This window comes from Ornithodoros turicata, chromosome 1 (assembly GCF_037126465.1).
Source record: "Ornithodoros turicata isolate Travis chromosome 1, ASM3712646v1, whole genome shotgun sequence".
NCBI lineage: Eukaryota > Metazoa > Arthropoda > Arachnida > Ixodida > Argasidae > Ornithodoros > Ornithodoros turicata.
The window spans coordinates 62,929,958-62,943,671 of NC_088201.1; the positions used below are offsets into that span (position 1 = coordinate 62,929,958).

General features: G+C 44.9%; 1 protein-coding gene across 1 annotated transcript in view; it reads left to right on the forward strand.

Moving 5' to 3' along the window:
• LOC135398666 (uncharacterized) overlaps positions 1–5,831 on the forward strand; it is a 55,414-nt gene extending 49,583 nt beyond the window's left edge. Inside the window, exon 10 of the mRNA XM_064630078.1 lies at positions 5,437–5,831. Within this exon, the coding sequence (XP_064486148.1) occupies positions 5,437–5,573 (137 nt within the window). The 3' untranslated portion in view covers positions 5,574–5,831. The remainder of the gene's footprint in view (positions 1–5,436) is intronic.
• The last annotated feature ends 7,883 nt before the right edge of the window (positions 5,832–13,714 follow it).

A 13,714-nucleotide genomic window follows, 5' to 3' on the forward strand; every position in this document is an offset into this window, starting at 1 on the left:
TCACGTCTTTTTGGCAGGTCCTTACATTACCAGGCAGAAGTAACCAATTTTTTTTTCTCTTCAACACATACACCCATCCGGACAATTCTCACATGCAATAAAGCGGACATACAGAGCCACCTATGAGTAAAGTTTCAAACGCATGGAGCAACGCGTCTCTGTGGTAGGTGGCGTCGAGCAAAAAATGTCTTGCCCCGCGTCTCATCTTACCTCACATTACCCTACACGGTTAAGCCACTTATCAAATCTCTCAAGTACCACTGCGGACAAAATCCACTGTCTCACCCTGTATTCTCCTGGAATATCATTTCTCTATGTGAAGCCAGAGTATCGTAGAAGTATGTCGTCATGGGGTGCCAAATTTCCGGTAACATTGACCTGTGAAGGTCGATTTCCCTGTCCTCACCACAGCTGGCAGTCTTCTAACGTAGGTCGGAGAGCGGACACGCGCACCGGTGCTAGGAGACATATGCCAGTGCTCCTAGTGACGTCACCTATTCTCGGGGAATCCGAAACTATGAAGTCTTGCTGGTTGTTTCGAAAATTCGCGGCAGCGCGTGATCTTCACTGACGGCATTTATATTTTAGCACCGACATTTTGCATTTATATAGTGCCACTGCAAAGCAAGTACAGTATACTAAACGAAACTTTGTGAATGCAAGCGGCATTAGTAGCGAATATTTAGATCACCATCATATTGTACTAATTGTACGCCAGTACTACTGCAGCCATGACGACTGGTATACTATACTGGTACACCAAGTGTTTCTTCTTCTTCAGCTTGGTGTGACAAAGGTCTGGGCGGAATAAGGACAGGAGATCTGCGGACAGGCAGCTACGAAGATCAAACAGTTTGGAAATTTGATACAGGACTCGGGGGGAGAAAGAGGGATGACCACAAGGTTTGTCGACCGTAAGGCCCCCTTGGCAAGGATGTCGGCCGTCTCATTCGCAGCGATACCCGCATGTCCTGGAACCCATGGTATGAAAAGTTCCTGCACCAGCTCCCGTGGCATAGTGGTTAGGATGATCGCTTTCCACGGCGAGACTGGGAGGTGACACGGGTTCGAATCCTGTCACCGGCTGTGCTGTCTGAGGTTTTCCCTGGGTTTTCCGAAGACTTTCCAGACGAATGGCGGCACAATTCCCCTTGAAGTCGGCCCAGGACGCATACTAACCTCCCTGTCTCCCACTCCTTCCTGCTGTCCTCTCTCCATCTGTCAACGTCTGTACGCCGCTCATAGCCACAGTTGCTTCGCGGTGCTAACACTGAATAAAAAAAGTTCCTGCATGTGAGCTCATGTATGTATCTCTCTCTGCTTCGAAGGAAACAGAAAAACAAGACTACAATCATCTGCACAGATGACACTGAATCACCTAGTTGAACGCCTAGCTTCCAAAGGACTTCGACCCTCAACTAGCAAGTCAGTCTCCCTTGTGTGTGCCCCCAAAGGTGTTCATATTCCCAACATTTTTCCCACACTCGCAGTCGAGGGTACTACCATACGGAAAGTGAATAAAACGCGATATCTTGGGGTGTACTTTGACTCTCGCCTCTCCTGGACACACGAAGTGGATCAGGGTTCGTCTAGTAAACAGCTGCCACCCATTTCTGAACATCCTAAAACTAGTCTGTGGAAAGTCGTGGGGTAATCACCCCCGGCCAATGCTGACACTTTACAAGTCGCTTGTTCTTAGCCGCCTCTGCTATACGCTCTCCCGGTCATACAACCATCCGCCTCAGACTGGCAACGACTTGAAAGGCTCGACAGGCCGGATTACGCATCGCCCCGGGGTCTTCCACGTGCTTCTGGTGTTGAAGAGAACCTTCTAGAGGCGGGACAATTGCCTCTTAGCATCCACGCTGAAAAGGCTGTATACACTTCTTTTGCATGGCTGCATCACTCTTCCTCTGCTCACTCTGTCATCAGGTTGATCAAGCATTGCTTCAATACAAACATCGGGAAACTTTGCAGTGCATATCTCAGAAAAACCCAGAGAAACTTTGTCAACACAGGAACGGAATGCTCACCACCCCGGAGGGATCACATTCCCACCACTTGTCTCACTATTTGTGGAGCTCCGGGAAAGCAACGGACATCGGCAATTGTCTCACGTTGCATGGCCTTGGCACAAATCGACAAGTTCTACCACAATCATCCACAAATCTACACTGATGGATCTATAGCTTCCAATTCATCTTCAAGTGCCTATTACAACCCATCTTCGAACTCTCATTGGTCACCTAAGCTAAATCATACAGATGTCTCTTCAACGACAGCAGAGGTATGTGCAATTTTACGTGCATCTATTGCAACCTCTTTCTTCAGCTGTGATGACGTTGTGATCTTCACTGACTCTCTCTCCGCCTTATGCCAACTATGTGATCTCGACAGTCGTACAACCCTGGTCAAATGCACTCATAAGGCCATGCAACTCTCACGGGAACAAGGCAAAAACATCACGCTTCAATGGGTTCCTTCCCACGTTGGTATACCCGGCAATGAGGAAGCCGACAGACTAGCAAGGAAGGGTCACACCTTTTCCAACTTCACGTTCCCAGTCCCACCTGAAGAGAACGCCAAGCTAATCGTCAACGATCTAAAAACATATTCCGGTACCAGACATGCTATTTCCCAAGTCCGCCCTCCTCTTATGTCCCGTACTTGCATCAGGGCCACCGTCGGTGCCCTACACCGCATCCAGGCTGAAGCCTTTACGCGCAGGTGGCTTCACTGGATTAACCTCATGCTATCTCCAATTTGTCAGCAATGCAAGGCAGTTAATGAAACCGTTCAACATGTACTACTCGAATGCCCTGCTTATGCCATCCATCATGGAAAATTCGTGTCACATTTCAACAATAGTAACGCTTCGGTGTCCGACGTCCTCTTCGACGGCACTATGCCAGCTGAGATGCGCCGAACGGACTGCTGCCCTAGTCTGCTTCTTAAAGGGACGGTCTCGTACAGCCGGGGCGATTTCGAAACTTAGTCAAAACTAGTTTCACGAGTACTCTACACATACAACCGTCAAAGTTTTATTCGGAATAAGCAAGCCGTTTTCGAGGAATTTGTCGAAACGTGCCGTAAGAGCAGACGACGAAAGCTGCGCTTCTCTCATGCATACGTCACGTATGACATCGTCCTGTGGGTGCGTCGTCGTTGTCATGGTAATTGTAACTTGCAGAAGCACCTTGGGTTGAGTAATCCCCTTTGCTCTCGAAATGGGGACACTCAGGCATATATCTCCGCGAGCGGAGAATGTAGTCCGAGCATTGACTCCCATAATGTGGCGCACAACCGGATACGTGGAAGCTAAGTCACGTGTTTTCTTTCCGCGAGTATTTAATGCGGCTTTTAAATAAGCCCGTACTCCTTCTCCATGTACGTCGTCAGCGACACTTGATTTCGAAGCATGATCAGTGTACAACGGCGAGTGTAATGGAAGCGCGCGTAATATATTTTTGGTCGGAGCTGTAATGCGACCGCGCGCGCCGACGGCCAGCGACTGCAGATTTGTGATTGTGGATGGGGTTGTTCTGCGACTTTTAACTTGTCTCTGATGATTAACATAGTTGTTCTGAACCACCATGCTTGCCACTACTTAGAATGCGCGTTTTTCACCTGAGAACTGAAAGAAAATGTACGAGAGTTGCCGCGGTGCCCAGTAACTTCTGAAAGTCGTCTGCTCACGCCGATGCACTAGCGCGCGCAAAAGCAGACGATTTCTGTATCCTATCACGGACTTACCCGCAGGGCGACGTGGCCGTTCCTATTGTTGCCAACACAGATCGCGGAATGCTCTGCAACCTTTATCAATTTAATTCGGTTATTTAATAACTGTGGCGTGTTTTGTCGGGTAAATTAGCAGTAGTCCATTTTCAACAACGGGCAATCGAATGGTACACTTTATGAAAGGGGCAGGGTGTACGAGACCGTCCCTTTAAAAGAAAGAAGACTCATCCTACGTCTTTGACAGGCGTAGTTCCTTGGCATCTATGCAGCTCCTATTTTGCTGGCTATGAGGCGAGTTCTTTTGTCCCACACGGCCGCCTCAAGACCGTCACCGAGAAGTGATTTTCTGTCTGGCACCCGGTCTCCCTAATCTGATCGAAACTCTGTGTGTTGTGTTGTGCTTCTGCGTCATCCTTGGACGCCTCAAGATCTTCACTGCGTATTGAATTACTGCCTGGAACCTCATCTAACCTCATCTCACCTAACCTCATCCTCATCTAATCATCTACCTCATCCTCCTGCGTTAGTCGTGACGTTGCCCGCTACAAGCGTGGCCGAACACGGCGAGCAGTTTCACCACCACCATCTGTATGTGAGAAGAAGAGATATTGCGAATCAGCTGGAGAGACGACGAACCATGAGAATGCAATTCAGAAATGATAGAAAGACAGTCAGAAAAAACGAGAACGCTTGAGAAGGACGGGGGGCACCATCTCCAGAGCTAGTGAAATACCCAAGAATTCTGTGAGGCATAGATGGGAAGATAATTTGGAAGCCGAATATAGATCTGCGTAAGCCTATAGTGCGGGGATAAAAATGCCAATTCCCGACTTCTCGGCCTGGACCGATCCATCCGTAAAAATGGGAAGGTGGTGCTGGAAGGAGAGAAGGGCAGTATAACTCCTTCACCTCGTGTTCCGTCTTTTATTATGTGTTAAAATATCATATTAGGACCCGGCTCACCGTATTAACACGCGGTCAACGGCACTTATTTCAGAATACATTTGCCACCTTATCAGATGATTTTAATGCAATTTTAGCCACGCGGTGTAACGTCGTACTGAAGGCTGGGAGGTGGTGGATTCGAATCCTACCATCGATTGTGCTGTCTGACGTTTTCTCTTGGATTTTCTGGCAGATCTTTGAGACAGATTTCGGCAGAATTCTCCCTGAAGTCGACCCATAACGCATACTAACCCACCTACCCTCACTCCTTACTGTTGTCCTTGCGAGAAACCTTGAAGAAAAACCTTGCGGGTATAGTTTACATTTGCAAGAGACATCCACAACCCCTTGCAATACTCAATGCACACCGCGCGAGACTTTTGTAGGTGTTCCTTCTAGCAGTGTTCTGTAACAATCAATTTACCTATAAGGAACGGCAGTGATCAATGCATTTTTGTATATTAACGTTCCTTGTTTTACCAGGGTAAATATGCTCGATGATTTCAAATGGCATTTTTACACGAATACCAATACAATATTTTTTCGGTATTGGAGCCCTGTGGTCAATTTTCGCTAAGGGCTACTATCTGTGCTGCATCAATTTAACATATGATGTGGGGACCATGGGTTCTTTGATGAGGTCCAAACTGTTTCAGCTCGATTTTTCATTGTGCAGCCTCCTTATTCAAAATCAATACAAAAGTCAGGTTTATTATTGTTAATGTTGTTCTTAAAACAAACTGTCTATTTCAGAAAATCTGGCTTTCCACAAACACCTCCACGGCGGAGTTGAGTTCATGGAGGAACTTCCAAAGTCAGATACGGGAAAATTCCTTCGGAGAAGACTTCGTGACGTTTACGTGGCGAGAACAAGAGGCGCCAGCGGATAGCGGAGACGGTCCTCCTTCCAGGAGGTGCATCTTCAGGACGTAAATGACTGAGAAACGTTGTGACGGAAGACTGGTGTTCAAGAAGGCAGTCTACATTTTCAGCGTCCAGAATACAGTTGTTTTCTTCATTGAATTGAACAACTGAAGAGTTCCTTACAGGAGACAGATGCCTGTCTCCTGTGTATGCGCACTTTGGTTGTTCAATTATGTGTCCCCAACCCGTCCTAATTCCTATGGTTACTAGCGTTTTTGTTTGTTTGTTTGTTTGTTTGTTTGTTTGTTTGTTTGTTTGTTTGTTTGTTTGTTTGTTTGTTTGTTTGTTTGTTTGTTTGTTTGTTTGTTTGTTTGTTTGTTTGTTTGTTTGTTTGTTTGTTTGTTTGTTTGTTTGTTTGTTTGTTTGTTTGTTTGTTTGTTTGTTTGTTTGTTTGTTTGTTTGTTTGTTTGTTTGTTTGTTTGTTTGTTTGTTTGTTTGTTTGTTTGTTTGTTTGTTTGTTTGTTTGTTTGTTTGTTTGTTTGTTTGTTTGTTTGTTTGTTTGTTTGTTTGTTTGTTTGTTTGTTTGTTTGTTTGTTTGTTTGTTTGTTTGTTTGTTTGTTTGTTTGTTTGTTTGTTTGTTTGTTTGTTTGTTTGTTTGTTTGTTTGTTTGTTTGTTTGTTTGTTTGTTTGTTTGTTTGTTTGTTTGTTTGTTTGTTTGTTTGTTTGTTTGTTTGTTTGTTTGTTTGTTTGTTTGTTTGTTTGTTTGTTTGTTTGTTTGTTTGTTTGTTTGTTTGTTTGTTTGTTTGTTTGTTTGTTTGTTTGTTTGTTTGTTTGTTTGTTTGTTTGTTTGTTTGTTTGTTTGTTTGTTTGTTTGTTTGTTTGTTTGTTTGTTTGTTTGTTTGTTTGTTTGGGGATAGCGCTATGCATGTGCGAAAATGTGATAAGAATGTGCGCGAGTCTTCGGAGAATTATACTAGAGAACACGGACTTGATTGAATCCGGTTAGTAGCTCTTGGATTCTTGAAGCTCTTCTTAGATAATACTGCTCGGAGATGCACTTCACATTGTTTGCAGGCAAAGTATACATATAGCGGTTAAAGTTTCTCAATAAGTTTTTCTTTTTTTGAAGCAGGAGTTAACTCATGCAAGGATAAATGATCCTGGCCGGGGAGTAATATAACAGTATGACGTAAGCAAACGTCGCAAGGAAAGCCTGACGTCCTGCAGTGTACTTCATGAGTCCTGTATTCAGGACGGACCGTCCAGTGGAGGAGACCAAGTGCATTTTGATATTCAGGAGATGCAATATTGTTTTGGGATGTGATCCAATGTGCTTTTAGGAGCTACCTCTGTTTCTATTTGGTATCTGCCCTTGAGACCAGGACGTGAACTCCCACCGGACACCCTTGTTTTACTGAGACGATACTCGTCGTTCGCCCGTCGCATTCGTAACCGTGGTGTCCTCTTGTTGGATCATTACTTTTCTTAACGGGATACGTTACTTCCCTTTGTAAATTTCTCCGCACAGGCTGTGCCGGGACCACTTCCAGGTAGGTACACCCCTCTTAAGAACGAATTGACGACGACCTGACAGATTTCATTCTGAGGATGAAGCTTGAAGGAGCTTCGAAACGTTCAGCATTTTATCTGTATTTCACCTTGTTTTTAAACAGTTGTGTTGCCAGTGTTGAGTATAAATAGACTGTGTAACAGACTGCTGTCGATACCGTGTCCTTGGGCTTCTAATAAATGTCCGGTCAACTAATTGTTGAGCCTGGTTAGGCCACGTTGAGTACTAGTTGACTATACTGTTCAAAATTTTCTGAAATCAAAAGCATGTGTCTATACTCAACAATCAGTAATTATCGGCAACATGCATTATGTAGTTAGTGTCATACGTAGTAATTATAGTTGCTCCGTGTTACTAGTTAGTACATATTGTAAGTAGTACGTAAGCGTAGTGGCATGGCATAGTACCATACATTTGAACAATCTCATCTACAGCATTCAACACATTTATGTATCATGTACATAGTAGAACATCTCGTGCATATTGCAGCTCATCATTGCTCATACTTGTATTTGTAATAGGCATCTGGTTTAAAAAACTAAAATGTTGTTTGCTGTGCAAAAAGTCATTCGTTGATAGCTCTCCAATAATGCGTTTGACCACGCCATACTGGTTCAATTCCTCGCTCAGAACAAAGGCATTCGTCAATGTTCTTTCAATACGAGCATGTGGAGCGGAAAGTATCACATTGAACAGCGTAACGCCAGAGAACGGGTGACGTCGGCAGTAGCAAGCACTGGTTTCGAGGGTGAATTTGATGGCAAATTCGGGTGGTCGTCGTGGCAACACGGCCAAGCGCTCGGAAATTGCTAGGTCGGCGCCCTCGCTGGATCACGTGAGTAGTATAGTTATAAGTCCTATAGCCAAGAGCTTTGTCTCATCCAATAGAAGCCAATTTTAATCCAACACAATCCAGTTCTAAGCCAAAGTTCAGTTCTAATCCAACACGCTCAAGTTCAAATCCTACACAAGCCAATTCTAAGTCATCTGATTGGTCGCCCTTAGCTCTGCCGCTTTATGCTAATGGCTGGCTTGGCTCTTCCCCTTCGTGCTGATTGGTACACTCCAAGCCCACTGATTGCTGATTGGCTGGTCATAGCTCTGCTCCTTTTTCCTAGCTCCACCCACTTCATGCTGGTTAGTTCATTCTATGCATACTGATCACTAAATGGCTCTCCACATTTTCTAGCCTTCTAAGTCCTCGGATTGGTTTGCGTTAAGCCTACTGATTGGCCCTTCACGCGGATTGGTCCATTCTAAGCCTATGGATCGCTGGCTCCACCCCATTTTATGCTACTTGGCTCTGCCTCTTCAAGCTGATTGGTCCATTCTAAGTTCTTGGAACAGTGATTGGCTATGCTGCATTTGTCACTTCTAAGCCAGTCTGACATAAGCTCCACCTCGGTGGCTGTGCTGCGGCTTCAGACAAAACACGACAAAACTGATTTGAAACTTTGTTTGGTACAACTACAACAATTGATTCAGCCCCCTGCTATTGGTTCAGCTGAGTCATAGAGATCATTAGTCACACATAGTTCATTGGTCCATAACTCTATCAAGTCACTAATCCAGAATGAAATCATTTAGTAGTAGTAGTAGCAGTAGTAGAAGTAGCTGCATTTTGGAACTTGGTGATACCCGAATCATCATTTAGAAATTATCTAGAATGGATCACCAACCCGCCCGGATTTTACCTTTATTTCCTCTTCTATGCTAACTGGGTGTGAGTTGGAACTTTGTGCTGCCCAAAAGGGCGCTTGCAGCTGCATTTCTTGTGAGTGTCACCAATATGGCAGTGACCACCATACGTAACACTCTGTAGTGAGCATTACATGTATTATCGTGTCTTGTTTACAACTTGTTGTTCTTTAGTAGCGTCTGGATATGCTGCTATCTTTCAAGATTTCAAGATTAACTTTATTTCACTCATACAACTGCTCATTGCTAGCCAGTTTCTCTGCTCTCTCATAGGTTCCAACTACTCCAACTGCTATTGGTCCATCTAACTGCAAGCCACACATTGGTCTCTTCCACTCCCAACCTCACATTGGTGACTCATCCTTGGACCCAACTGCTATTCCCAGCAAACCAGAGATGTCCCCTGAACATCCATGTGATATCCTGACTTGGATGTTTGAACGTCACAGGGAGCATGCCACAAATCCCATAGACATTATCTGTACGTCCAGGGGACAGAGAAATCTTCCCTTGTTGCACATTCTACGAACATCCCACAAACGTACAGTGGACGTCCAAGGGATATTGACAGCTTTGAGATTGAGACGCCGCATGGACGTTTATTGGGAGCTTGAAGTTGTTTTTATCATCTTCAAAGCATGTTTTTGAAACATTTTGCGAGAGTTGGGGGGGTGCTGGTGTCGGCATCATTAACGGACCCGTAACCCTAGAGAACGACCACCAGTTTCTGTTGTTTCCTATAACGGACACAGAGCGCGGCGATTTAAATAAACCAAACAGAGAAATGGAAAAGCTCACAGTCGAAAAAGTTTCCAAAGGTACCAGCATTCCCTTTGCAAGAGAAAACAAATACTATATTTCCTGTCGCGCGAACTTCCTCGAATTCGAGGGTACTGCTCGCCTCCCAAAACAAAACGGAGGGTGAGCTGTCAAAGTATAATATGATTATGCACAAAAACATCAGTCACGTGAGGACTTCAGTGGTGTATGAACTCTGCAACAAGGTAATGCCTATGTTTCTTACTGCTCTTGGTCTGAGACACTCAGTAGGCGCATTGAAAGTCAAATTTGAGAGTGCTACAGAATTCCGCATCGCTGCCTGTTTCGCAATAAATGCTCAATGTAACATAGACGGTCAGTTGAGAAACGCCATTCATCCCCTGTTTGCCAGGCACTTTTTTGTTCATGATGCGACCACCTCAGAATATCCAAATCTTGATGTACCCAGGATGTTCTCTTTGGTATGTACAGAGGATATACAGAATTGGATATCCCCAACATCTAAAATATTTTGAGAAGGCAGACTGGACGTCCATGTGACGTCCATGGAACATAGCTACAGTTGTGACATCTGCGACATAGTTTGGATCACATCATGAATATCCATGTGATGTACATAGGATATCTTGACGTCTTGGACGTCTGCAACACATTTTGGACGTCTCCAGGATATTCGTGGTTTACTGGGTTGGTCCATCAAACTGCAAGCCACTCATTGGTCACTCCCACTCATCTTCTTCTTAGATAGCTGGGTGGGAGTTGAACTTTATGGCTGCCCAAAAGGGCGCCTGCGGCTTCTTTTCATGTGGGTTTTGCCAATATGGCACTCATCTCTAATTATGATAAGGTAAGTTTAGCAGGGGTTATTGGAGCTTTCTACACAACTGCTCTTTGGTTCACAATTCAAGCCAATCACTTCCTCTCAAGATTTCTACACAACTGCTTATTGGTTCATCTAGAAAGGCTTCCACACATCTCTAGAGCTCTCTCATGAATTGGTAGACTCCAACTGCATGCCACTCATTGGTCACTCATCTCTAGTCCCAGCTGCTATTGGTCCATGCTTCTAACCGCAGGCCGCTCATTGGTCTCCCTCCCAACTGCTATTCTTCTACCTGCAATTCACTCATTGATCACTTCCACTCATCTCTACCCATCCACTTGTTGATAATTAGATTTGTAGATCGCAAGAGGATTGTCTTTTGCACTTTGGATCTATCTGCTGATAGTCAACATGGGGGATTTCTTCTTCAGTAGACCTTGCCTAGTATTTATGCACGATTTGCGTATCTTTGAGGAAGTCACACAGCGCTTTGAATCCATTTACTCCCCTCCCCCACCAGCCAACAATTAAGCGAAGAAGAGAAACGTACTCCTCAACTAAAAGAAATGAAGCAGCAGACCCCATATTCGGGCATCACCAAGCTCCAAAATGCAGCTACTTCTACTGCTGCTACCACTACTACTACTACTACTACTACTACCCATCGACGTACTGGTTTATAATTCTAAAAGAAATGAAGCAGACCGCATATTCAGGCATCACCAAGCTCCAAAATGCACCTACTCCTCTCTCTGATCTCTGCACCATAAAACATGTCTACCAAGCCATTCATTTCACGTGATCTACATAAATTTTCATTTCAGATAATCCGCTGCTGAACACGAATAAAACAGCTTACGTCAACATGGACCCTGAAGTCAGCCTAGGGCACATACTATGTCCTTCCTGCATCGCGTCACTAACGAGGACGATGTACACACACTCTCCACAGAACACAAGTAAAGTTGACTTCACCCCATTGCACATAAGCATTAGGTGAAGCCCACCTCTGGGGATGTTACTACGCGAGGATGCGATACTATGCAGTGAAACTTAGGAGCATTTTTCTCTACACCAGAACGGGAAAAAATGATTTCAATATCTATGATCGAGAAAAGTTGCTATGCAGTGAAGCCTAACAGCTATTTTTTATAATAGGTCCCCTCTAAATTATGTACTCACGTTTCTGGGGAACACACACACAGATATATGGATTCAAAATGCACTAAACTTGTCATGTTGTGGACACATTCATCTCAGAGAAAAGTACCCAGCTTAAGGGAAGAGTAAGGATGACAATGACACACACAGATTCAATTCGTGCACGAACTTGTCACATGCACTTTCTGGGAAATGTACAGTCAGGAAAAGCACAATATGCATCAAAACAGAAGAAACTGTAAGAAAACACGCAACAAAACATACGGAACAAAAGACTTTCGAAGCAAGTCAGGTGTGAAAACTACTCCATCTAGACTGCCCCAACATGGGAGCCATCCATTTTATATCGCAGCTCGCGTGTTCTGCGTGTTCAAAACAACCCAAGCAAGCAATGGCCGATGGCCAACGGTTGGCAAAAAGTCAGAAGTCTGGCCAATGAGTCCTTCGGCTATCCAACGTTGGCGCAATGCTGCATAGTGATAGGCAGAGCGAGGTTTGGCAAGCCGTCGGCCACTGTACAGATTCGTACCAAGAAACGAGCTCATTGGCCAAGCATTTGCCAAGCACGGCTAGGTTGGAAGGCAAAGCCCTTGCCACGCTTGGTCCAATCTCGGTATGTCGCTTTGGGGAGAGGGTATCGTGAAATGGTATATTAGTGCATACGTTTGCTTTTCGATGGACCAAGTGAATGTCTGAAACCAAAAGCAGTAAAAAACAGAGACGTGACCTTCATGGTGAGTTGATACGAGAAGCAGTTCATCATTTCAGTGTTGTTTGTGCACGCATCGAGTTAAACTTAGACCCCTCACCCTTCATTTTGACTAACAGGCAAACAGGACTCTCAAATTTGTGGAAGCTCGCGAGATAACCTATGTATAGTATCTGTTCTTCCTCGGGAAAAGAAATGCAGTTTCTTTTCTTTGTGAGCTATTTGATCCTGGTAGTCTCGGGCATCTTGCTAGCTTTTATGATTCTCCCTTTCTATGCTATTTTGTTAATTTTTTGCACTTTGAATGCCGTGCACATTGTCCATTGTGGGAAATTTTTGTGCTTGAAAATGCAATACTCAATGTCTGTTGTGGGAATACGAGCAACAAACAAAGAATGATAAATCGTTACCTTAGGCCGTGAGACAATTGAGTATGAATATGGTCGACGCCGCAGGGATGCTTTGGTCTGTATCTTGGCACAATGCGGGCTGGCCAGTGCTTGGCAAGTCATGGGCCAGGGTACAGATCCGTATCAAGAAACGAGCTTGTTGGCCGATGATGTACCAACCAAGGCCAGGTAGGCCAGCCTAACTATTGCCAAGCTTGGCCCAACCTTTGGTTGTTGCTTGGGAAGTTTAAGCTTCATCTAATGGAAAAGAAATTACAGAAGAGAAACTTGAAACTCCTCAACCGTGCCGCTTATTTACACTCCCTCCGTTGGAGCACTAGTGTTGCACTTGAGTTCGAGCTTCCACCTGTCACCGTTCGGGACAGCACACACTATGGAACTTGACAGCCAAATTTGAAAAGATATTCCGATTTTATCCTCGCCGAGCATGTCTAATCAAAAGCACTATTTCCAGTAGGGTGAACGGCCCTGGATGTTTTAATGACGTTTTTTGGTCGGATCCTGGAAGATGCAGTGCAACAGGGGCTCTATGAAGCTTTCATTCATTCACCATAAAAAATTCACCATGAAAAGATTCACCATAATGACCAGAACAAACCTTATCAACCAACGGACCAGCTGCATCTCAATATTTGGTGACCCGAACAATCGACATTGTCGCCACGTCACTACCGCACCTACATGAAGCCTTCGAACGAAGCCAACGCGCCTGTACTGCCTTCCCAACTCGGCACAGTTTCTTTCAAGCTTCCACCATTCTGGCCTGCTGACTCGGCACTATGGTTCGCACACATAGAATCCCAGTTTGCCACCCGTGGAATCATCAACGATTTTACCAAGTTCCACTACGTGGGGGCTGCATCGCCCCAGCCGAGGCTGCTCCACCTTCACTTCTGAGCCCTATGCTCGTACGTCCCAGTCCAAGATCAATTTTGAAGCCATAATCCGGAGCTTCCCCAACCTCTCACCATAGCCAAACTCCGAGCGCCCTGTGAAGCACGACGTACACTATATCT